Source organism: Aquila chrysaetos, chromosome 5 (genome assembly GCF_900496995.4).
Source record: "Aquila chrysaetos chrysaetos chromosome 5, bAquChr1.4, whole genome shotgun sequence".
In the NCBI taxonomy this organism is placed as follows: domain Eukaryota; kingdom Metazoa; phylum Chordata; class Aves; order Accipitriformes; family Accipitridae; genus Aquila; species Aquila chrysaetos.
In genome coordinates this window covers 34,970,487-34,996,023 of record NC_044008.1, presented here as the reverse complement: position 1 = coordinate 34,996,023, position 25,537 = coordinate 34,970,487, and the positions used below count along the sequence as shown (strand labels likewise).

At 37.2% G+C, this 25,537-nt stretch overlaps 1 protein-coding gene across 8 annotated transcripts; it reads left to right on the top strand.

Annotated features, from left to right (window-relative positions):
• The first annotated feature begins 42 nt into the window (after positions 1–42).
• On the top strand, positions 43–25,383 carry RPAP3 (RNA polymerase II associated protein 3). Of its 8 annotated transcripts, none has more exons than XM_030015098.2 (18): positions 69–161; positions 454–525; positions 1,860–2,018; positions 2,608–2,748; positions 3,226–3,348; positions 5,507–5,634; positions 6,272–6,393; positions 6,766–6,836; positions 7,774–7,905; positions 9,322–9,449; positions 11,122–11,243; positions 11,666–11,736; positions 11,897–12,013; positions 14,033–14,244; positions 15,545–15,740; positions 16,399–16,496; positions 17,877–17,977; positions 19,090–25,383. In XM_030015098.2, exons 3-18 carry the CDS (start codon positions 1,866–1,868, stop codon positions 19,179–19,181), a joined length of 2,007 nt encoding a protein of 668 aa, XP_029870958.1. In that variant the 5' UTR covers positions 69–161; positions 454–525; positions 1,860–1,865; the 3' UTR covers positions 19,182–25,383. The 8 variants fall into 8 exon arrangements, 5 of the variants coding, with proteins under 5 accessions (XP_029870959.1, XP_029870958.1, XP_029870960.1 ...); XM_030015100.2 differs by having other exon boundaries at positions 70–161; positions 454–548; XR_005932443.1 differs by lacking the exon at positions 69–161 and having other exon boundaries at positions 458–525; positions 19,090–19,685; positions 21,313–25,383.
• Positions 25,384–25,537: the final 154 nt, after the last annotated feature.

Below are 25,537 nucleotides of genomic sequence, written 5' to 3'. Positions count from 1 at the left end.
AGCTCTCCCTCTACGTCACGGAGGGGGCGCGGCCCGCCCGGAGGAGCCGCGGAGCGGCGGCGGCCGCCGGACGGAGCGGGGCCGCGTTGCATTCTGGGAGGAGGCTCGGCCGAGCGGGCCGCGGCGGCGGCGGCGGCAGAAAGCGGCGGGACCCGGCGAAGGTGAGGCCGCGGCGGGACCGGGGTCCCCGGGTCACCGGTGTACCGGGTCCCCGGGGGTGTCTGGCGTCCGGCCGGGCCCGGTGCCGCCTCCCCGTGGCCCACAGGCCCCGCCGCAGGCGCCTGAAGGAGTCAGGGCCTGGTTTGTAACTTGAGGGGGGGGGGGTGAAGGTGGCTGCTAAGCTGTGTGAGGCGAGTGGAAAAAAAAATACAGTAAACACCAAAATTACAAACACGATGGGAAATAGGCGGTTTTGGCTTCGCCTGAAGTACTTTCCCGCTTTGTTTCAAATGGGCCAAATATTGAGAAGGCTTGAGGAAAAAATACGTTGCTAAGGGTAAGCGAGTAACCACCTGCGTGTAGGAGGTAACTAGGGAGAAGCACGACTGGTGCGTCGGGGCATCTACACAGCTGCTTGCTCCTGAGGGTGAAAAAACGCTTCTGCTCTGGGAGCGTTAGCTCACTAGTCATCGTGCAGTGTGGTTTTCCATCTTTTATGAGACTCTTGTCCGTAATTATGGACAGCACGTTGTATTGCAGAAGTCATTAGCTTCGTTTGGCCCATACATATTTATATGTCTGTGCTGTTAGGTTATTGTCTTACTGGATGTTAAAAATAAATAAAAAATCTAGTCCTTTTTCTTCCTTAAAAATTTTGTGTGTACTATCTCTGTGACTAGCCTGTCTATCCTTACGTGAGGATTGTAACTGATCCTGAAGCGCTCTCGGTTAAGAGGTTGCAGTTATCAACCATTCACAGCTTTCTTTGTCTAAGTTTGTATTTAGCTCATCATGAATTACTTCATCATGATTGTTTTCAAAACACATTTGCTTCATCCTTTTGGCTTTTTGTGCTACAGACTGTACAAATGTGGGTTTTTTTCCCTGAATTGTAACCAAGGCTTTTTTTAAGGTTGCTTTTTACTTGTGACTTGATACTTCTGTGATAATAAAATGTCTTTCACTTAAGACACTAAAATTAAGACAACAAAACTTATGAATTCTATTAAGTATTAGTAATTATTAAACAGTAGTTTAGGGGCTTGGAGGGCTACAGATGCATACAAGGATGCGTACATTCAAAGAATACTCTGGACTTGTAATTCACTAGACTTCATAATAAAACACCTCATGTGTTTACTCGTTCCTGTGCTAAAAATGTGTGCATATTTAAACGTACTTACTTGTAGGAGCCAAAAGTGCTTTTGGGAGTCGGTTTGTCAGATGTCTTGCTTCTGTTCAGATACAAGGCAGCATGTATATCTTAATTGTTTTGGGGTTTTTTTTGGTTTTTTTTTTTTTTTTTAGTTAAAACTTAAATGTTAACGTGTTAAACTTTCCTTCGTTCTGTCCTCTGGGAAACACTGCATAAATTGCTTTAAACTAGGAACACCTTGTTATCACTTTCAGGGTTTTCATTGACTGGTTGGGCCCTTTACCTGACACTTAGTTAGGAAAGCATGAGTTGCTGTTTGTTCTGATATACTTTGTTTCAACTAAATAACATGGCTTCCCATTGTTTTTTCAAAGACATTTAAATTGTGTTTCTTCTTAGTCTCTTACTATTTAATGTTCCTACTATGCTATTGGGAAGCCTGTCTTGCACGCAGGTCAGACTAATTCGTTTTGAAATAGCTAGCTTCCTTCACTACATATGTTCAAGTTCTTTTTAGAAAGTTTTTTTCCTTAAAATTTGGCAGATTACAATGAGTGCACCAAATAAAGCGATAGAACTACAGCTGCAAATGAAGCAAAATGCTGAAGAGCTGCAGGATTTTATGAGAGAGTTGGAGAGCTGGGAAAAAGATATTAAAGAAGTGGATTCTGAACTAAGGAAGCAGAGTGGTGTCCCAGAAGAGGTAAAAATCACAAGTCCAGTGTCGCTATTAACCGAGCTATTCATAACGTGATAGTGTTATAGTAGTTACTTTTTGCTTCAGCAAAATTACCTGTGTTGACTTAAAATATCAGAATAGAAGGTATGAGGTCACCCAGCTGACTTGTTCTCCATCTGAAGCAGACCAAAGATTCCTCTGTAAACTGTTCCACCAACAGCTGTGGGGCATTAGCCTCTGGAGGTGGTGGGGCCAGTAAATTTTTAATCACTTCCAGGTAGAATATTTGTGTTTGCAGCATCAGTATTACTTATTTATTGCTGACTTTTAATGTATTGATGTGATACTTCAGTGATACTCTGCAGAGAGTTGTCTTCTAAAACTTAACTTTGTACCATACATGTAATATTTGCTATTATTATCTATTGAAGGATTTATACTTGCTGTCCTTAGTGGTTTTGTAGAGTTCCTGAGAACAGCTTGCTGGATGGATTTCTAAAATAAAGCTAGCGAGTAGATACAGATACTGTATCTGGATATAGGTACTATAGATTCTTCAATACAAGTGACTTTCACACATCTGTTTTATAATAAATTACTTATTTCAATTTAGAACTTGCCACCAATTCGAAACAGGGCTTTTAAGAAAAAGAAGAAAAGCAAAAGTAAAGTCCCTTCGAAGATAACCACCGAGGAAAACAAGAAAAACAAGATCAAGTCTTATGATTATGAAGCATGGGGAAAACTTGATGTGGTGAGTCAGAATATTTGCTTGTTAACTGAGTCTTATCCCCAGTTGATTTTGTCTTAAATAAGATTTTCTTACTGTCCTGAGAGTTCAGTCAAGTTAGTATTGTACTGTGTGAACATAGAAAGTAGCTTTCTTCCAAAAAGGTTATGGGTTGAAAATTTGGGATATTGAGAAATACTGGTTTTCTATTGACCATGCTTTCATCCAGCAGATTGAATTTGACTAAGGAAAAAAAACCCAAAACATTTTAATGATACATCTATTAAAAGGTCATAATTTTAACAGAATATAAGACTAAACACAGCTGGCAGTATTAGAGGACAGATCTCTTACTTTTGAAGTGTGGAATACTCCTCGGTAAAGAGGACTTAAGCAATAGAGATTTTTTAAAAATGCACTACTAGTTCTCCTAAAAGTCTTGCTTGATTTATTTTGTGTTGTTAAATTCTAATGAGATAATTTGTTTTTATCTGATTTCAGGATAAAATACTTGAAGAACTTGATAAAGAAGATAGTACCCATGATTCTGTATCTCCAGAATCGGACTCTGAGGAAGATGGAATCCGTATAGATGCAGAAAAAGCTCTTGCAGAGAAAGAAAAGGTTATAGCATTACAACTGTTTGTTATACTCTGTATTGGAGCCAGTTCTGTTTAATATCTTTATCGTGATCTGGATGGGGGCATTGAGTGCACCCTCAGCAAGTTTGCAGATGACACCAAGTTGGGAGGGAGGGTTGATCTGCTCGAGGGTAGGAAGGCTCTACAGAGGGATCTGGACAGGCTGGGTCGGTGGGCTGAGGCCAACTGTATGAAGTTCAACAAGGCCAAGTGCTGGGTCCTGCACTTCGGTCACAACAACCCCGTCCAATGCCACGGGCTTGGGGAAGAGTGGCTGGAAAGCTGCCCGGCAGAAAAGGACCTGGGGGTGTTGGTCGACAGCCGGCTGAATACGAGCCAGCAGTGTGCCCAGGTGGCCAAGAAGGCCAACAGCATCCTGGCCTGCATCAGAAATAGTGTGGCCAGCAGGAGCAGGGAAGGGATCGTCCCCCTGTACTCGGCACTGGTGAGGCCGCACCTCGAGTCCTGTGTTCAGTTTTGGGCCCCTCACTACAGGAAGGACCTTGAGGTGCTGGAGTGTGTCCAGAGAAGGGCAACCGAGTTGGTGAGGGGCCTGGAGCACAAGTCTTGTGAGGAGCGGCTGAGGGAACTGGGGCTGTTTAGTCTGGAGAAAAGGAGGGTGAGGGGAGACCTTATCGCTCTCTACAACTACCTGAAAGGGGGTTGTAGTGAGGTGGGTGCTGGTCTCTTCTATCAAGTAACTAGTGACAGGATGAGAGGAAATGGCCTCAAGTTGCGCCAGAGGAGGTTTAGGTTGGATATTAGGAAAAATTTCTTCACCGAAAGGATTGTCAAGCATTGGAACAGGCTGCCCAGGGAAGTGGTTGAGTCACCATCCCTGGAGGTATTTAAAAGACGTGTAGGTGTGGTGCTTAGGGACATGGTTTAGTGGTGGACTTGGCAGTGTTAGGCTTAGGGTTGGACTTGATGATCTTAAAGGTCTTTCCCAACCTGAATGATTCTATGATTCTCTGATTTGCAGAGTAGCGAGGTAGACATAGGAGCATTTGTAGATTCTTTTAAAAGATTGTCCACTAAGACTACACTTCTGGTGGAAGAATTGCCTGTTTGGAATTTTGTATGTCTGTTTTCCTGCCCGTTATTTCAACATCCAGAATTCTCACTGTGTTTCTGTTTCTTCTCATCACCAATTGCATCAAAGCTTGTCAGACTCTGCTTAATGTGCACTTATGATGATTAATGTAGTGGGGTTTTTTTTGCTTTGAGAAGTTGGATTGCTGTATAGAATTGCCGTGTGGAACAAACTGGTGTTTACCTGAACACAAGGTCTGAATGCCCCAAACTAAATCACCAAGAATTTAAGATTGGCTCCTTTGCGAGGCCACTACATCTGGTAATGATGGGCGAACTTGCATGTCTTCCCTGCCTTGGTAATGGCAAGTTGGTATCGGTTCAGTTTTAGCTTATTTTGCAAGTAGAATACAGCAAGACCTATCTTGTGCTTCATTGCCATGTGAGATAGGCTAGGTTAGTTGTATGGCAACTTCTGTAGTTCTGAGACACTTCTTTGTTTACAAACAATCACCTAAGACCATTTGTCAGTCCATAATTTTCTTCAGTAGAGTTTCTTAGGGGTTTTTTATTGTCTGCATGGGTGACATCTGCCTTCTTTCCCTGCTGCTGTAGAAATTCCCTGATGTATAATCTGCAGTCTACACTGAGAAATTGAGATGTCGTTAACTATTATCATCTTGGCTGCGGTGAAGCAGTTGAGGGCACACAAGATAAAAGTTGTGTCCCAAAGGAGGCAGAAATGAGAATATTTACTTTGGAAAGCAAAGACGCCCAATCTAGTTACTAAAAACTCAAAAAAACTTTGGTAATTCTCTATGGCAATTTAAGCAGCTATGTATGTGCTTGTTATAGGTTTCTATAAATGACCTACAGATCTTGAAAATCAGTATATAATAAAACCTTCTTATTGCATAGATCGTGAGAAATTTAATATGGGATGCTTAGAATATTTTAATTAAATGTTTTAGAGAAAGCAGTACTTTGTGAGGGATGCTAAACAAAAATGTTTTAGCATTCTCAAATACGAGCTTTGAATTTTTTCACTAAAAATTAGTAATGTGCCTGTCAATGTATACTTCACTAATAAGACTTTCTTCTATTCACAGGGTAATAACTACTTTAAACAAGGGAACTTTGATGAAGCTATAAAATGCTACACTAGAGGCATGCATTCTGATCCTTACAATCCAGTGTTGCCCACAAACAGAGCATCAGCTTTTTATAGAATGAAAAAGTAAGACTTATGTTGTTAAATCTTTAATATTTTCTTCTTTCGAATGCTACCTTCAGATTTTTTGTCTGGTTTTAAGTCTTGATTGTATTATTTATCATGCTGTAATATAGTCTGTGTAAGACTGCTGTTGCAATCTGCTTTGTGGTTTCAAAGTAAAATAGGAATTGCCAGGATAAGGAATCTGGTAGTCTCTCTCATCTTTTTTTCCTCTGCTTTCATGTTGGAAGTTCACTGTCTTCTGTGTTTCAGTGTAAGACTTCAAAAAAAAAAAAAAAAAAAAAAAAAAAAAAAAAAAAAAAGGAAAAAAAGAGGGAGGAAAAAGTTCAGTATCTAATTTGCCTTTCAGATTCAGAGAGCTCTATTTCTAAGGCTCTAATTTGTTTTGGGGGAAGAAAGGGTATAGGAGAGTTGGTTATTCTTTCTGTTGCAATAGAGATTGTTGACCTCTGTTTTCCTTACCTGTTCTAATGTGTTCTGAATTGAGAGATGTTTAAATACCTGTTCTGTGCCCCTTCTGAAGCATGTAAGATTTCCACTTCAGAGAGAACCTGTAAAGCCTCAGAGTAATCTAACTGGGTGAAGTTTTGGGTTTTGTTACCTAGATGTGTCCGAACTAACTCTTTCATATTTTCGATAGGTATTCTGTTGCAGAATCTGACTGCAATTTAGCACTTGCTTTAGATAAAAATTACACAAAGGCTTATGCCAGAAGAGGGGCTGCTCGCTTTGCTTTGAAAAATCTTCAAGGTGCTAAAGAAGGTGGGTCTTTTTTAAAATTCTTAAAATACATACACACTGTTTGTCTGTCTGCTCGATTAAAGCTTGTGTGATTTGCCTATTTGTTGTAGGAATTTAATTTTCATTTCCTGTAAACAAAGAAGTGAAATAACCATATCGCATATTCTTCTGGCAAGGTAAAATTCAAGCAGCAGGTCTAAATGATTACTGTGGGTATTAGAAGTTCTAGAATAATTCAGCTTTAAATGTCTTTGAATAATGTGTTCTTTGTAGTATCTCTGGCTTTTTAGGTAACTACAAAAAAGGGTTATCTCAAAAGAATGCTCTTATTTTATACTCTGGTTACTAGCCTGTAGTTCCTACCTGAAACATTGTTTTCTGATCTTCTGATAGATTATGAAAAAGTTTTAGAGCTGGATGCAAACAACTTTGAAGCAAAAAGTGAACTGAAGAAAATTGATCAGGTAATAAGATTAATAGGCCCTAACATAAATTAATACACCCTGTTCAGTTTGTATCTGTATCAACTTATATTTATAACAAGAACTGAATTCAACAAAATCTCATGAGCTTTTTCTGGCATTTGAAGCTCACTGAGGTTAAAATCTGTAGTTGAGTTTCTTCCAGATTAACTAGCATGCATGCACACATCAGTGTAATGGTGGATTAGCAGACTAAGACTGGATGTGTGCACCATCTGTGTTTTTGTTTGGTTTTTTTTTTTTAAATCTTCCCTCAGATGTTTTTTCTATCTCCTGTGTTAATGTTTCTTTCAGTCATTCTTAGTATTTTGGTACAAGGTAGCACTACATATGAGAGAACCTGTGTGTTCTCTTGGCCGTAAAGCTAAACTGCTAGCCTGCTTGTAGCCGCACTGATGGCTGTGGTTTGCCAAACCAGAAAGTGGGTTTAAGCCTGGCAGAACATAATACTCTAGTGCAAGTCTGATCCCTTTCATGACAGGGAGAGAATGTTGATTATGATGACCTTAGTAAATATAAGCCCACCTGTCATTACTGTGTGCTGTATTTTGAAAGTGCTTGAAAAATTTATTTTCGGAATGAAGACCCAAAGTCTCCAGTAATTGAAGAAATAAATGATTTGTGAATTGGAATATATATAGACAGGTTCCATGGGTCATTTTACGTTGTGCTTCAGAAATTACATACTTTTTATTTACCAGGTAATATTCTGACTTGCCATCCCTCATAGAAATAAGATTTTCAAGAACAATTTAGAATGGTCTCTTCAATTTGCATTCAACTTACAACACAGGCAATTCTGTTAAAATGCTTGGCAGATTTTTTCATCTTAAAAGTTTAGAATTTGTCGTAATTTTATGTTCTGAAAATGTGTAAGTGGGGGAAATATTTACTGAGGAAAAAAATTACATCTTTGCAGGCTCTGTCATCAAAAGAAAGTTCAGAACAGAAAGAGTTTGAAGTTGCGGTCAGACCAGAATTAACGGACGAAGAGAAGAAGCGCATTGAAGACCAGCAGCTCAAGCAGAAGGCTATTACAGAGAAAGATCTGGTAAGTCACAGGTTCTGGTGGAACAGGAGAGAACTAGCGAAGAAGAGTGTTGTGTTGTGCTCTTAGCGTGCAAATGTGTAAATTAAACCCGATACTGTCTTGAACTTCATAAATACAGTGTCCTTGATGTAACCTTAATTGTTTCCCATTTGGGACTTTATAGAGAGGGAGGGGGACAGTGAGTTCTGTTGAGACTCTTCTGGAGGATTAATTATGCAAGGTAGCTTTTACAGCCCAAATTGTATATGATAAATTTCAAATATGTAGTAAGATAAGTAGAACTTGAACTTTATTATACAAAGATCTCATTTATCCAGTATTATATGCATCTTGACCACTGGTTGTCCAAATAGAGTTGTGGACTGTTTCTTGTGTTTTCAAACCTCTGATTACATGGTGAGAAGTAGTTATAAAAAGGACTTCAGGGAGTGCAGGCAACAATGGCAATAAAAATGTATTTCTGGATACATGGTCTTGACTCCCAGTTAGCTTATTGATTTCTCCTTCTCCTGACCGTTGCAATTAAGAAACAACATTATCAACTAAAACATAATTTTCTCTGTTTTCTTACCCAGCTATTTAACTTCTGACATTTTATCAATATTCAGGTTTCCTGTAGTGGTTGTGAGCGGTAATTAGCAGGAAAAAAAATGAAAGCATACATTAAGTAGGTAAAAGGAACAAAAGTTTGAAGAGGCCACAGAAAAGAAATTTCAGTCTAGTGCAATACTTCATTGGTAGCAGAGTTGACTCACTGTGGGCCTGTTCCTGGCAACATGGATCCTGTCAAGTCTAAGCTGTGGCCTTCACTTTTTTTGCCAGGGAGTACAGTAGTAGCAGAGAAGATAATACATGGCTCTGTATTAGTACTGAGATGCAAAAGATAATTTTAGTCTCTTGGAAACAAACAAAAAAAGTAATGTAATTTTGTTGTATGGAGCATTACTTAGAAAATAACAGCAACGTTTGGGCCCAAGTAATATTTGAGGGTAACGGTTTCATGGATGTAGCAGGATAAAGATGGATTTGTGCAGTACAGAAAGTCATCCTGAAGGGGCAATTGTAAAGGTTCGGCTTTGTTCAGCTTGTGTTTAAATTCAGGAGGTACAGGGTGGCTTATCCTGCACATCAAGAGTAAAGATATTGTAAGTCTGCACTTAAACTATGCATGTAGCAAATTTTTTTTATCCTTGAAGTACTAGAAAAAATTTAAGATTTTTTTTTTTTTTTTTTTTTTTTTGTGGTCTGCCTCCAAGCTTAGATATGAAGAAATATGCCATAAATATCTGCCCTGATGTGGGTGTGCTTTGTGATCCATTTTCTTGATATTGTGACCCTGTCTACTAAAAAGGATAAGAAAAGCTCATTGCACTAGATTTTTCTGAACGCTATTTTTTTCTGATGTAAATATTACAGGGTAATGGTTATTTCAAAGAAGGAAAGTATGAGACTGCAATAGACTGTTATACCCGTGGTATAGCAGCAGATGGCACCAATGCGCTTCTGCCAGCTAACAGAGCCATGGCCTATCTAAAGATTGAAAAGTAAGTAGGATTGCTTGTGCTATACCTTTTCGTTCTTTGTTGTGAACTAGATGGAAGAATGAACCAGTAGATTTTCACTCAGTTTAAGTTACTGTCACTCCTTCTAATTCTTTTTAGAATTCAGTGTAGAATAAATTGTATTGAAAACAGTAAGGGAGAGAGAACAACTCGATATGTGTGATCTGACAATGCATTTCATAGGAAAGAAATTCTGAGAGAATAAAAAAGGATCAGTATGAAACAGTTTCTCAAGTTTGATTTTCATTCTTCTGTGTGTGTAAAATTCTAGATATTCACCATTCTCAAAGGACCTGCCCAAAGCTTTTTGTCTTTTTTGACTATAAAACCCAGTCAGCTACTAAATGTTGCACTGTAAAAAGAAGTGGATTATAACTTCTGACTTCAAAGGGAATGGACAGGAGCTTTTTCTGGAAATTGTCATCTTTTAAAATATTTTTCTTTAACTCCACTAATGGAGATATGTATGTGTAGTTAGTTTATTTTTAATTAAGCTTTATTCAAATAATCCAGTAGCAGTGGGAAGTGCATACTTTCTAGCAAGTGAGAGAAATTCCATATGACCATTTTGGAAGTCTGAATTTTTTTTGACTCCCTGATGGTATGGTAGTTTAAACCTTTTAAACTGGTAGCATGAGAAGCAGATTGCTGAGCATTATGTTGGTCATCTGTTCTAACATGACGTGGCTGGGTATCTGTAGAGACAATACATTTATCTCCAATTATGAGATTATAAAATAGATTTCACAGGTAGTATTTCTGACACAACATTTATAATGCAGTACTGAAGCCATAGAGGACAGCATAATGCAAATAATGTTCTCAGAGAATCAGAGGAAGTGATACTTTAATTGAACAACCAAGCTAGCAAATCGATTCTGTATGATAAATCAGTGTATCATGGGTCTTTACCTTTCAGAGAGGACCCAAACATAAAAGGCGACAGAAGCTCATTGGTATTCTTATAAATCTCTAGAACTGATAACTGCAAAAAGAAAATACTGTTTCCATAAATTTAATGATAGATTGAAGGAGGAGAAGAGGAATGAATGAAAATAATTTAATATGCACATAGTGGAATCATGATCTAATACAACTAAATATAACTGGGATGAGGAAGTTTGATCTTACAATGAACCAAATTACTTTAATGCAAGGATATACTGACTTCTCGTTCTGAAATAGTTAAGGACAAGTTGCAGAAATTCAGATTTAGAGAAATTTATTCTCATATATGCTTGCTTCTCCTTTGTTGTATTTTGCTTGTTTGTAACGGTATTTCTGGTTTTCAGAAGTACAAAGCTATGATGCTGACTTTCATTTTAAGGCTATCTAATGTTTAAAGTGGACTCTGCTCTGACAGGCTTTAAGTGTTTATTTTCACAGAGGAAGTGAATATCTCTGTGATGATAAAAAGAGAGTCAGCAGTGTGTCATGAGATACCAAAAGATTTGGCTGAAATTTCAAGGTGCTGAGAAATCATATTTTATATGTTTGCTTTTATTTTACATTTTAGCTCAGTGGTGTGTATTTACATGTATATAGGTAATTAAGATCTGTCTTCATATTTTAGTTGTTTTGGGTAGCTCTGTCTTTTCAGTTGAAACTGCCTCTTGAAACTGATTTATTAATTTTGTACTAATCTTTTGTTGAGATACGAAGAGGCAGAAAATGACTGTACACAAGCTCTGCTCTTAGATGCCTCCTATTCTAAAGCCTTTGCCAGAAGAGGAGCTGCCAGGGTTGCTCTTGGAAAGCTAAAAGCAGCTATGCAAGGTATGACTTTGAATTAGCCAAAGTGTGATAGGTAAGAGATGAACATAAGGACATCCTGATTTTTTTTAATCTTCTAATAGAAATTAAATCAATTGGTGACTGATTGAGCTTATCAGTGCAAAAGTTAAGAATGGTGGGGTTTTGTTGTGTTTCACTGAATATGTATAAAGTTTTTTGTGTTGGTATCCACATGATCAGAAGGCAGTTTTGTGTGAAATTACAACTATTGTTGCTTATGATAAGTAGTAAGAAATAGTTTGAAAAATGTGTTTAAAAACTAGGTCATGATATAAGCATTAGGATGACTTACCTGCCTTTAATTATTTTAGAGCTGTGAGAGGAAAATAGAAGGTTTAAAAATTTGCCAGGATTACTTTGTAACTTGAAATGTCTATGGTCTTCATATGTTATTTTTCACTCAGATTTTGAAGCTGTTTTGAAGCTGGAACCTGGAAATAAACAAGCAATAAATGAACTCACTAAAATAAGGAATGTACGTATACTTGTGTTTTGGGTTTTTTTTTTTTTTGGTAAGCCTATAGTAGCAGTAGTATGTTTTCATTCTTTATTACATAATTTTTAACATACCTTATAATTATTCGTCAAACTTTTTATCTTTTGGACAACTTTTTTTTTTCTTTTTTTTTCTTCAGAAATTAGCTGAGAAAGAACAGTGGACTCATCAAGAATATCCTGCAGTATTGATAAAAGAAACAGAAATAAAAAATATAGTGAAACTGATTGATAATCCATTACATCTGAAATCAACGGTAAGTTGTTTTGTTTTGTGAGTTGCTTTCTGTAATGATGGGAAAGGTAGACCTTAAAGTTAAAACCCACTTCTTGCTTATTTATGTAGACTTAACTCCTGACAGATACATCTTGCCTGTGGAAAGCCCAAAATTTACAGTTACTCCTTTGATACTTTTCAAGAACGTAACTTGAGCATTGCCGTGTGTGTAACAGTAGCAGTGGTGTAAGCATTCAGTCTGCAGTACCACACTCGGGAAACGTGGTGTACGCCCATATCTGTAATATGAAACGGGGAGGCAACCCCACAACCCTGTCCTGGGTCCAGAGGTAACACTGCAGTCGAGAGTAAAGGGGAGGCAGTTGAGTCTGTGTTTGATAGCAGATTTGAAGAAAGCTCTGGGTAAACTTCCCTTCTTTTCATCTGCTGCTTACAGTTTCTGTAGCAGCTGTAGAAGTAACAAGACATGGTGCTTACCCGTGTGATATGCTGCAGAAGCCTTGAGCCGGCATTTTCATTCACATAAACTGTAGAATAGCTGGGTATTGGTTTTCAAGAAGCAGTATTTTTGGACTATGAATTACCAGTGGTTATAGTCAGATTAATGAGTTGCACGTGGCAAAATGCGGTCATACAGGGAGTAATATTAGCTTTCTTTATATATTAGGCTTCCCCTTTTAGTACATTTAATCTTTATACATTCAGCAGTGAGTTGTGAAAATACAAAGCATGCTCACACTTTGTATGGAGTACTGTAGTGTTCTGCTCTTGATGGTTTCAAAATGTTTGTTTATCTCCATTAAATATATTTAATTCAGATGGATAGTTTTAGTAGAAAATGTGTGATATTTTGATCCTTTTTTGGGGGGAGGGCAGACAGTATTATGCGTTCTCTATAACCAGATACAATATTTCTTGAAACCTAAATGAATCTGTTCTGAAGTAACTGAAATACTATAGACAATTATACTGAGTTTTCAGTTTGGCTTCTAAATTAAGTGGAGATACTAGGTTGACTGTTTTCTCCTTGTTAGTCTTTAAGGTAGAACAAAGTATAGATGAACCATCTATGCTTTTGGTACTGCCCAAGGATTGTAGAGAACTGTAATTTTGTTTCATACCCACAGGCAGCCTCCCAGTCTTAGCACAATGATAACATAGTATATTGTCAAAGCAAACCGTGTATCGTCTGTCAATACACCAACAAGACAGGGTTTTTTCGGCATGATTTAAAGCAGCTTGCAAACTGCAGTGAAGACTTATGATGGGATTGTGTTAGAGTTGGACAGAGAAACCTGTTGTTTCTAGAACTCTAAATTGTTGAGTATGTTTAATTGTGTGTATTTGCATCTGTATTTCTTGACCAATATATACTATGTTCATGTTCAGGAAATAAAATTCCAAAGTAAAAGGTGATGAATTTTTTTTTCTCCCCCCCGCTCCCCATGGTGCTTCCTTGTAAGACCTGTGAAAGTCAAAAATAGTGGTGATCATGCAGAGATTAAACAAGCCGAAGCATTTTAGTTAGCACGACCTGTAGTGGTGAAATTAATTGCCTTGTGATGTATGTAACCTGGTCAACCAGCAGGGCTAAGTTACAGATATTTATCTCAAAATTTTAAGTTGAGGGTGAAGGCCTGTGTTGCTGAATACTTACTTGTTTAGCTAAATTACAAAGCTTGACCAGATCATTGGTCAAAATACATGGTAGTCCTTGCCCATTCAACCTTAGTAGGGGAAAAAAAGTATTTTTTATTACTGGGAAAACAGAATGCAGATTCTGAGATCCTCTAGAGTAAGGATACGCTGGTTTATGAGAGTAAAGCCATAAAATGGTCATACAAGGCTTCCTGCAGAATGTAATAAAGTTTCTTTTTTTTTGCCATTTTTCTTGATTGAAAGTATCTTCCATGTACACCACTACAAATGAAAGTGGTTGTCATGAAATTATTTAAAATTAAACATAGCTGTTTATCTGGGGCTTGTATATACACTGATGTTGAGGCTACACATGACATGAGGTATGTGTTCTGTTCAGAAGCCTTTGCGAAGAATAGCCATTGAAGAAATTGATGATGACACACCAAACAGTGATTTGCTGAGCACTACTTCTTTAGTCAATAACTGGAGGAATTCAATGAGTGTTGAAGCAACAGAGAATCTAGATCAGGATGATCAGTTGACTACAACAGACATTCCAAAAGCAAAGCACTTGAAAATAGAAGAAATCAGTGATACATCACCATTACAGTAAGTATAAAAATTCTGATCCTCTTTTAAAAAGTAAATATAGTTGAAATGTAATCTTCATTTTCAGATTCTACATGTGGTGAGGTATCAAACATATTTTGGAGAATTTGAATCAAAAAGAAGATATTCAAAGAAACAAAGTTTCTTTGTTATTACAAATATATAATAGATATAATTACAAATACAATTATATATTACAAATATATAATACATGTAATATATATATTACAAATTATAATTATGTGTAATTATAGTTATTACACATCTACCTCTTTGGTCATGGAGTGGTTGAGACAAGTATGATCTATTTATTGTCAGATGGAAAACTAGTCTTGTTCTTACATTTCCAATGTAAAGAATTCATAATATTTTCCTGTATGCCATATCTCTTCCTTGTGCACTTCATCTTCCCTAGCTGTGTTTTTTATTTGTAATGTTTTAGAGTAGATTCTGAGCAGAGTTCAAACAGTCTTTGCACACCAGTTACGTGAGAGAAAAGGAGCAGATGAGAGTGTCACCACTCTTCCCTCTGCTGAGCAGGTAGCCGATAACTTCAGGTTTGCTCCAAGTTCCACTGTATCAGCTAGGCAAACTCAAGTCTGGCTGGCTGAAACTAGGCTGAAGTATAGAAGCCACTATCCTAATTTTACCCCTGCTGGAACTCTACTTGTTGTCTGCTTAGGAAAACTCTGTATGCATTGGCATCATCTCGTTCTGTTAACAGTAAATGCTTTTTATGGAATTCTGATTGAAGAATTTCTATGAGAAAGACAGTCTCGCACCCACCTTTTCCAGCTCAGTCAGATGGATTTACTGTGAAGTGTTGAAGAAAAAAAGTGTATTTTTTAACAATTTTGTAACTTCTGAAAAATAAATGGAGTGAACTGACAAATTATAGGACAAAAATAGCTCCACTGTAATCAGTGTTGAAAACGGTTTGTTCGTTTGACGTTTTATTGTTTTGCATCGTGAACTTGCAGAAAATGTTATTTTTTTTTTTTTTTGCAGCTGTGTATGGTAGGAATCTGTACCATAAAGTGCAGTTATTTCCAGAAACAAAGTAGAGAAAGGCTGAGTATATTTGTAAGTGTTTGCAGGTGTGGTTTTTTTTAGAAAAGATGAATCAAGTGTAAAGCTTCCATAATTTGAAGGTTTTTTTAAGACACCTGCTTGAACTAAACCACGTTATTTTTAAAAATGTTGTTGGTATTTTAAATGAATTGCAGAATCTCCAGTTAGGTCTCAGGGTAAGATTTCCTTAAATGTTTTCTTGATTATGTGTTTCAAAATCTCTCTGCAGGCTTCCCGCTAGCGTGAAAGGAATTTCATCAGTGTTGCATCCATCTTTCCCTGTGAACAAAGAGAGAGAAAAAGAAATCAAAAGGTCATTTCCATCTGCTTCTCCAGTCCCTGCCATTCCTGCAAATTCTTTCCAGCTTGAGTCTGACTTCAGGAAGTTGAAAGACTGCCCAGAAAATATGTACTTGTACCTGAAGGTATGAAACGTAGTATTGATTGACAGTGCTTGGACAGTTTCTTCAACTGACATTGAAGAAATAGCACAAACTTAGGTGGAAAGGGGTAGCTATATTTAGAGTGTCTTAACAGTGTACAATAGTCCCTTGCTTTAATTGCCTTCACATAATTCTAAGTAGTTTGATCCACATTTGAGTATTTCTTCTCTTGTGCCTGACTTTTTCACTTACCTCGCTTTGAGTACAGTCTCTGCATAATCTGTCTCTTCTTTCAAACATAGGCCCTGATTCTGTAAAGACATAAATACATTAGTAACCATGTTAAATTCTAATTTTTCAAATTAATGCTTCTAGGGTAATTAGACATAGCAACGTTCTTATCTCTTTAAACTGAACAAATGCTTGAAACGCATCAATCTACTTAATGTGTACTTATGCTTATATATATTTTCCAAAAAAAAATTGCTTAGAATACTTCTAAAAGCAGTTACCAATCGTCATCACAAAAAAAACCCCAAATTAATGTTCAATGTCAAATAGTGCAAGTGATTTGGTTTTCTTTTTTTTTGCTTTCATGCAGTTCAGCATTGTCCAACACCTCCTAAAAACTCATTTCTAATTCTTATGACTCAACTGTATTTTCTTGCCTAAAAGTAATACTTTTTTAATTTTTCCAAAGCAAATGGAGCCTTCGCTTTATCCAAAACTGTTCCAGAAATCCTTAGATCCAGACTTGTTTAACCAGATACTGAAAATTCTACATGATTTCTACATTGAGTAAGTTTAACTCCTCCTTTGTTTTGCATCGCTTATTGCTGTTCTGTTTTTTTGCCCTTTCTGTTTTTTTCTCCCTAGCCCTACCCTTGGGCTTACAAAATTATTTCCAGCATGCAGCATTACATGAGCATGATGCAATAATTGGAATGATTCAATTTTTCCTTCTTAAGAAATTAAATGTATCTTGAAAAATCAGATAGAAAAGAGGTAAAGAAATAAATAGCCTTTACTGTATGCTGTCGAATTCAATTCTGCTAAATAACATTGGAAACTGAATATTAGACTGTATGAAATAATTTTTGTTCATATTACTGTGTATGTTCTATTATCATATATAATTGCACAATATTAGCTTTCTATATTAACTTTCTAAAGCTGAGAAATACAGAGGGTTTCATTTTTGTGCAGTGCTTATGGTGATGCATTCTGGCTTTTATTTTTAATTACCTGCTAGCATTTTACAGTAGCCTATAGTAAATGTGTATTGGAGGTAGAAGTTCTAATAAGACAGGACCTGACAATTATTTTTGAAATTTCTATCCGTGCTACCATTTGAGTCTTAAAGTTCATTTTGCCTGTCAGAGGCAGTGTATCGCTTCTCTGAATTACTCTGTCTGAGAGCACACACTCAGAATGTTTTTAGGGTGTTTTATGGAGAAAAGCAAAAGTAAATCAATGTTAGCCTTTCCCTTGGTTGCTTTAAAAGTAGATATCCATCCTGTGGGTGAAACATGACATCTCAAGAGATACAGTCCTACATTTGGTGGTATGACACATAAAGGCTAGGAAGTTGAAATTGTTTGCAGGTGAAAGACGTTTCGGGGGGGAGACAGGACAAGGTACGAAAGAAAAATACTACTTGTTGTTAGTATTTGTAACAAAGGCACTGCCTGTTTACTGTTGACCAGAAGAATGTAAAATGAACACAATCTAGGAATTTTCTGTATTGATAAAAATGATGGCAACTGTAATGTGGTGCTTTTTGCTGAGCTTCTTATGACCATAGGTGCTACTTCCTTTCACAACACCCCGATATATGTAAGAAATGGTGACATTATGGCAAGGTGTAAGCATTAAAACCTATAAGCAGCTATTCTGTACATGAACAGCAGTCAGTTTGCATCAGCCTAGGTTTTTATATTTCTTCACTCTTCTCTATATCAGAATGATACTTGCATAAAGATTTCTGGATGTTGACTTTCTCCTTCGTGGGTGGAAGAATGAACAGGAAAGATGGGAAAGGCAGGGAACACGAGAGAGGCAGAGAAGGGAATTCCATTGGTCCTTTAATTTCTTATTCCTGAAGTCTTTAATATTGCTTGCAGCTACTGAATCTTTCTAAACAGTAGTTATTTTTATATTTCTAACAATCTTCTTCAGGAAAGAGGAGCCATCTCTCATCCTTGAAATCCTCCAGAGGCTATCTGAATTAAAAAGATTTGATATGGCAGTAATGTTTATGTCGGGCTCAGAGAAAAAAAGTAAGTAATTTGGTAGTGTCTTTTTAAATTTCATTCGTGATACTGTAGAATCTAGCAAAAAATACGTAAAATTTAGTGCTATTCTTGTTACTTATTCCATGTAATAATCAGTTAAGATTAGTTGTCTAGCTTTTTGATTGCTTTAGAAGTTAATATGAATGTAATTTTTCTTAATCTTTTGATTCCTTATTAATTGTTAAGACTTGAAAACTACAGCTAAATCCTTTTGTTTTTATCAGTAATACTACTGCATTTTAGTCTTATAAACTAAGCTTCTCTAGGATTTCAGTTTGTAGCTGGTAATGTTACAAATCTATGAATTTGTATGAAATCTTATATCTGAGTTGCAAGGTGTCCAAATTACAATTTCCATAATTTATGACCATTTCTTGGCAATCCTGACTTTACAATTGGCAAAAAGAATGCAGACGTCTCTAAACCACTCAGCCTGGTCGTCTGTCCTGTTCTTGAGGCATCACTTAAATCAGTTTGCAATTCAGGTTGACATTGACTTGGGTTCATGGTTTATAACAGTGGGGTTTGTCTCAAACATTTTCTTTATTTAAAACACCAGAGAGACTATGTAACAGTGAGACACTTAAAAGCAAAACATTCCTCTGCGACCAAATAATGTTGAACTTGCTATCTACAGCTGAGTTTCCCTAATAACCATTATACTTTGAAAATTTTGATATGTGAATCTCCTTACAATAAAATTACTTGTTTAACGTACTGGAGTGCAAGTAAATTCCTCTTATGAATTGCATTCACGTCTTTAACCTGATGTAAGCTTTGTCTGCCATCTGGCATTAACTTTTATCTTCTGCATTTAATGGCATAATGCCGAGATAGTAAACAAAATAAAAGTTGTCTGTTTATGTTGTCAGGATTATATACCTGTTTAAGGAAATGTTAGGTGGCTCATGGGCATCAAAACAGAGTGAGAGCTTCCCTTTGCTACTTCTTTTCATCCTCTCGGTAGTTCTAAAAATTTACTTGCATTTCAGCTATGTAATCCAACCCTGACTTTCACTGAGGGAAGAATTGGACTAATTTACCTGAAGAGTGTGGATAACAAAAATAACAGTTTATGTTGGGATTTTCTTTTACAGTTACACAGGTACTGTTCAATCATGTGAACCACATGGGATTGAAAGATACTTCTGTTGAAGAATTGGAGAAGAAATATGGCATTTTCTCCTAGTGAGGTGACTGACGTAAATTTCTGTTTCCGTACTTCTTTCGTGTGGAAATCAGCTGAAGAAGCCTGTAAGGACTGGAATTTTCTTTTGTATAAGTAATGAAACTCTTAAACTTGGTTTAGCCAAATGGCAAGTGCCTGAAGAGATAATTATCTACTTCTGCAGGTACATTTGCTTTCCAGCACCTGAAACAATACAGATGTACATTGTCTTCAGTGGAATCTGTTTGCCTAAAAAACAATTGGGCAGATTGGCATTCAGGATTGGGACTGTAGATAGAGATCTTTATTAAAAGGAAAAAAAAAATTATTTATAAACATGTCTTTGGTAAAAATCAAATGGTGTATATTACAAATGTGCGTGTTTTTTATTTTAGAAAATAAACTGAATGTTGAATTAAAGATACTAAATTTTTAAGGATTTTTTTTTTTTTATTAAGGTGCCTAAGTCATTCTTCTCTAAGGATACACCACATCAGAACATGTAATGTGCAAAGCAAACCTGAGGTATGATGGCCAAAAAATTCCAGAATTCTTTTACTTGAGTTTACCCAAAAGCTGAGTTTTAGCATTGACAGCTGAGGTATTCCTGTGAACCTCAACTGTAATTGCAGAATAGAAGGAAGCCAAATACTGTAGAATGAAACTAAAAGTATAGGGTAAAATCACTTTTTGTTTTCTTCGGAGAGTACTTTTAAAATGTTCTGATGAAACTTATCTTTTGCATCAGTTGTTCCTAACCAGGTAAAGCCCTCAAGAAGCCTCAGGAAGGTGAGCAGAATACCTTTCCGGTATGAAGAAGGCAAAGGCATGAAATCACCTGAAATTTTTAGATGAGACAGGAAATAGCAGTAGGCATAATAAACTATTCATACTGTTCACATGACCAGAAGAAGGAAATAACAGCACTTGTCAAGTACACTGTAAGACTTAACTGTAGTATCCAAGTAGCAGCATCTAAAAATTTGCCTGTGTCTCTAGGCTTGACTGCTATCTCTCTCATCCTGCTCATACTAATATTCTGTCAGCTTGCTTTCATCCTGATTCAGCCCTTGTGCTTTACTGATGCTTCTCTGACTGTGGAAGCCTTCTGACATTAGTGCTTTTGTTTTGGTAGTTGTGTGCTTTTTCAGAGGAATGATTAAACAGCTATAGCATTCAAAAAGACTTCAAACTTCTGATATGGATTAATAGGAAAAGGTATGAATGTTATCTTCTATGTAGTCAGTATTAGAAAACTAATTTTAAAACATTTGCAGCTGTGTACTATCCTAGTTCGGATATAATCTGGTTAAAAAAAAAAATGTAACTGAGCTACATCTTTGGGCTGAGTAGCAACTGGCATGAATGGAGCACTAGATCCCTAAGGTAGCTTCCAATTAGAAACTGGAACTGAGCACTAGGAGAATAGTCAGCATTATTGGGGAAATGGAAGAGCCTTTATGTAACACTGCTTGCAGCTTACCTACAATATGAACTGTTATTACTAGGTGTGTCCCAAGTTACTTCATAACTGGCTATTTCTTCCCCTTGTTGTAAAGCACTTCTGATAATGTATCAGGGATACTGCTGTCACTAATAGAAGTGGGGGGGAGTAGTTACTGAAGTAATTTTATACACCTTTGTAGATACATCGTACCTTCTTACAGACTGTTATGAGTTGTTGTTCAGTGTAGAGCAGAGGTGTATGCCTGACTAGGTGATACTAGTTGAGCATTTGGTGCATTCTCAGAAGCTGCTTCTTGAAGGCTGTTGGATGAAAACATCTGATTGTAACATGGATCCTTGACAGTAAAAGCAAGATGATAGCAGAAGGGTTTGACACCTGTAGGCCAAGAGTCACCTACAACTCCATCCAGTCTGCTATGCTTTTAATGAGAATAGGCTGGTCCCAATCTTGCTTTTACAGAGATTTCTGTTCAGGATTTGTATGTGGTAAGGAAGGCTGTTTGAAAGGAATCTGTTCAAGCACGTAGAATGCGGTAAGGTAGGTGGGTAGATCCGATTCATGTTGCTACTGAACTTAGGCCACGAAGATTTATCTTGCAAGCAGTATGCTACTGTAGCCTTTTGCCTGTATTTCTAAAGGCAACATCCGATGGTGACTTGCTAAGTCCCTGAGGTTAGTTTTCAGTGCTTAGAAAACAATGCAAGATGGAGAGCAGAAGGCAGGCAGGCAGAGAACTGCAAGCTTCACTTGCTCCAGGAGATGGCAGTGTTCTTCCCTTCTAAATTGTTAAAGCTTGCCTGAACTCCAAATTCATGAGTTTAATGAAACATGGAGAAGATTCATAGATCTGAAGTAAGTCAAGAATTCTTTTTGGGGGGAGAAGGGGATTTTTTTTTGTTCTTTTTTTAAATCCAACACTCTCTCAGTCGTTATATCCCTATTGTGTCAGGGGAAAAGGTCTGAGGTAAATAGTGTGAGGCAATTAAACAGTATGGAATACTTTATAGTCCTTTGCTATGTTATGGCATTCAAGGTGTCAAAAATCTGAGGTCATGTTTGCTGCAGCGACTGATTCAGACTTGAGTTTTGAATGATTCCTTTACTTACCAGTATTAAATGTTATATTTTTCTAAACAACTTCTTAACTTGTCAAGATCATTTTTTAATTTGAGTGTTGTCCTCCAGTAGATCTGGGAGACACTCAAACTCCATGTTGCCTATTGATTTCATCATCTAGATTGTTAGAATATCAATGGAACTGATCCTAGAACATAATTCTGCAGAATATCCTTACAGCTTTCTGTTTTGACAGTAGACTGTGACTTTGTTTTTTTTCCTTTCTGATAACTCTAGGTAGCTCTGCATTCATACAGTAATAGTTTAATCTGAGTTGTGTTTGTCTTATGAGAATGTCCTGTGACAGTCAGATGGCAAGATAAAGATACTTCATCTACTGCTTTTTCATTACACTACTGTGGAAGAAAGGATTTTAATGTGACTTATTCTTGGCTGACTTGTGTCAGTTTACTGTGGAAAGCATAAACAAGTGTAGTTTGAGTACTTGTTCCAAAATATTTTTTAGAATTAAAAATTAATGGTCTTGACTCTGGTCAAGAAGTTTTTGCTGCTTCTCCCTGTCTTTCTGTTTAAAAATAGGCATTTCAGCTTGCCAATTCTCAAATATAACTAATACTACTAGTGTTTTTGAGGCTACTTTTTAACATATCATTAATATAAGATTAACCTACCAATTTTCGACATACCTTATAGAGAAGTCTTTGGGGCCCTGAGAACCTGTGAACATCAAACTTCAAGAAACCTACATTCTAACCCATTCTTTTCTTTTACTGGGCAGAGATCTTCCTTTGTCAATGATGTGACTATAGTTGCTTGCAGTTGTCATCACTGGGGAATACTAAAGTGAAAACAGCTATTGAACAGTTCATTTCTAATGTCATCAGCTGTCAGTTGTTTTTCTTCCACCTTGCATAACTAACACTTCCCTTGTTTTTCTTTTAATGCAGGTGCACTTACATTGCAGTCTCTTCTTACTCTTGTCAACTGTTGCTTATTTTGTTTTCCTCTTTCAGTTCTGATATGGTCCCAGTGTTCTCTTGTTGGTCCTACTTAATAATTCTTAAATAACCTGTCCTCGTTTCCATTACTTGCATGCTTTTCTGAGATCATTGAAGAGCTCTTTGTTGGTCAGGTTGGTCCCTTTTTACACTTCCTATCCTTTTTTCCATTGGCATAATTTTAGCTCATCGTCTTGATACCATTTGTTTGGGAACTGCCAGGTCTGTACCCTTTTCCGCCCTTAGATTTTCCTCCCGTGAAACTTTACTGGGCAGTGTTAGAACAGAGGAAGAAGTAGAGAGAAGAGAGTAGAGAGAAGTGCATTAAGCTTTCAAAGTTGCGTTTAGGTGCTGTGATGTCTAGGCAGCTTGAGATTGCTCTACTGTCAGTATTAGAAACTAAGAATTTGGGGCATTAAGTATACATCCTCTTTTCTCTCCCTCGCCTATGTCCCATCTGATAGTAACTGTAAGCCAAGGAGACTATACCAGTCTTCTGCCACTAGGGTTCTTTTTTTTCTTTCAGTAAATCAGTGCTTTTCTAGGGATAGCAAGAAGGGCTATAATAAAAGCAGAGGGATGTAACATTTGTTGACTCTCACTTCTCTCCAGATAAGATTCACCCTGTAGCTTTTCTTTTGTAGCAGCTGTCAGTCACACTCTATTTTTCTTTCTTGGATCTTACAGAGCCAATGGTGTTCTGAACTGCATTGTATCACTGCTGCCTTTGCATGATGCTTTAGTAACTTCCTTAAGGTGTATTTCCAAGGGTTGTGTTATTCAGAGGATATAATTGCCCTCCAAAAACCTTTATTGATTGTCCTTGAGAGAGCAGGAAACTAGCCTAACCTCTCAGGAACACGTCCTAAGTTTGAATCTAGTCTTCATTTAATATTAGCAGGTACAAGTCTGCCAAAGGACCTGGAATTGCATTAGTGATTAATCTGACCTTATCTGCTTTGCTGGTTAGGCTTAGGGAAAATAAAACTTTTGGAATAAAAGGCGAAATTGTATTTTTCACTGTTGTCACATCTCTTAAGTATGCAGTTGAGCCTGATTGCAGCAGTGAAGTTGTGTGGGTTTTATGCATCTGTCTGTTCCTTTTTCTTTGTACTATTTCACATGAACCATTTGTATCAGATCTTTCTCATTACATCTGTCACCATGTGCCGACTCCCTCTCTCTGAATTTCAGTCTTCCTTTTCACTGTGCCCTCTCTGTTTTCCATCATGTTCCAAACATTGTATTCTCCACTGCCTTCCCCCTCCTGCCATTAGCTGCAAGCAGCTCAGCCTCTAAAAGTGTCATATGAATGCTCCTTTTAGTTTTCTAAAAATTTCTGCTCAAGGCTCTTTGTTTCTGAAAGCTCCTTCAAACAGCTCTGCTTCTTCAGGCTCCATTTTGTAGGAATATTCCACTCTAACGTCTGGCTTTATAAACTGAAGCGAGTACAGCGTAGAAACCAAGGGAATTCCTTTTTCTTTCTTCTTTTAAATTTTTTCTCCTTGCTTCCTATTCAAGTTGTTGCAGCATTCAGTTGTGTTTGGATACACTGGAGTCTTCTGCTTTCTCAATAGTAGCAGAAAGTGTTTGCTTTCCAGACTTCATCTTCAAACTTCAGACTTCCTAATCTCTCTTCCAACAGTTGTTCCATTAATAAAGTTTAAAGTGGCAGGGTAAAAGATAAATTTGATTCCTTGTTCCTTCATGCCAAATAAGTCTACCTGGGTTTTAAAGCAAGAAATGTAGAGTTAGCACAAATACTGATTACATTAACCAACAACTGAGTATACAAAAGTCTTCCTTGTCCTGATGCCTGATGAGATAGGACAGATTAATGTTCTGTATAAACTATTAAAGTCCTGTTTTGTGGCTACATACTTGGGCAGGTCTGCCACAATGAGCTGAGCAGCAGATCAGAGTCTAAGTGAGGAAACCCACAAAAAGACCCAAATAAACAAAAAACAAACAAAAAAACCCCCAGATTTTTTGCTTGTATGTGTATTAGAGGGATGACTGCTTGTAATTCAGGTTGCAAGGGCATGTACTTGGAGGCAGCTTCCTCCCTAAAGAATTGGCAGACAGTATGAGTATTGCCAAAAAGCAGAGCAAGATTAAATGGTTGATTTGCCCAGCTGTGATTGTGATAGGAGAATAGTATCTGACTCCTCAAGCTGAAATCTGGTGTCTTTCTGGCTACACCAAGCTGAGTACTCAGCTTGACAAGTGGTGCTTGAACTTGGTTTCTAACAAATTGCTACCACTTTTGGAAAAATCGGGAACAGTTTGCTGTCTTCAGAAAAGTGTACTCCAGAGTCTTTGTTGGGAAGTGGAAATGCTGCCAACTTTTTCTAAAATAGCCTGAAGTTCAGATTGTTGAAATAGGAAGTAATGAGCTACTGCTGTATGCCAAAGCCTGTGTTTGTAACACTATGTAGCACATGAGCCTTGAGGACTCCCAATTCTGACCTTGGTGTCAAGATTTCTTTGCATTTTGTGATTGGATTCTGGTGGTTGTGAAAATTAGCAAGGCTATTACAGGGTTACATCTTATTAAATGTATTATTTAAGTGAAAATGTGTGTGTTTTCAACAGATGGGTAAAAACATTTTAGGGAATATTTTCCGTACAATCTGTAACAAAGAAAGGACATGAAATAAATACTTAAGAATTTGCCAGATCTCTGAGATTTTCTTCTGCTTCATGTTTGATTCTTCTGTGGACAAGATTGTCTGATTGATTGGTAAAGCTGGCATCTCTCACCCAAAAATCTGCAAGCATTAATTGAGCTTAAGGAGAACATCATTTTTGTTTAAATTTTTATCATCCCTAGA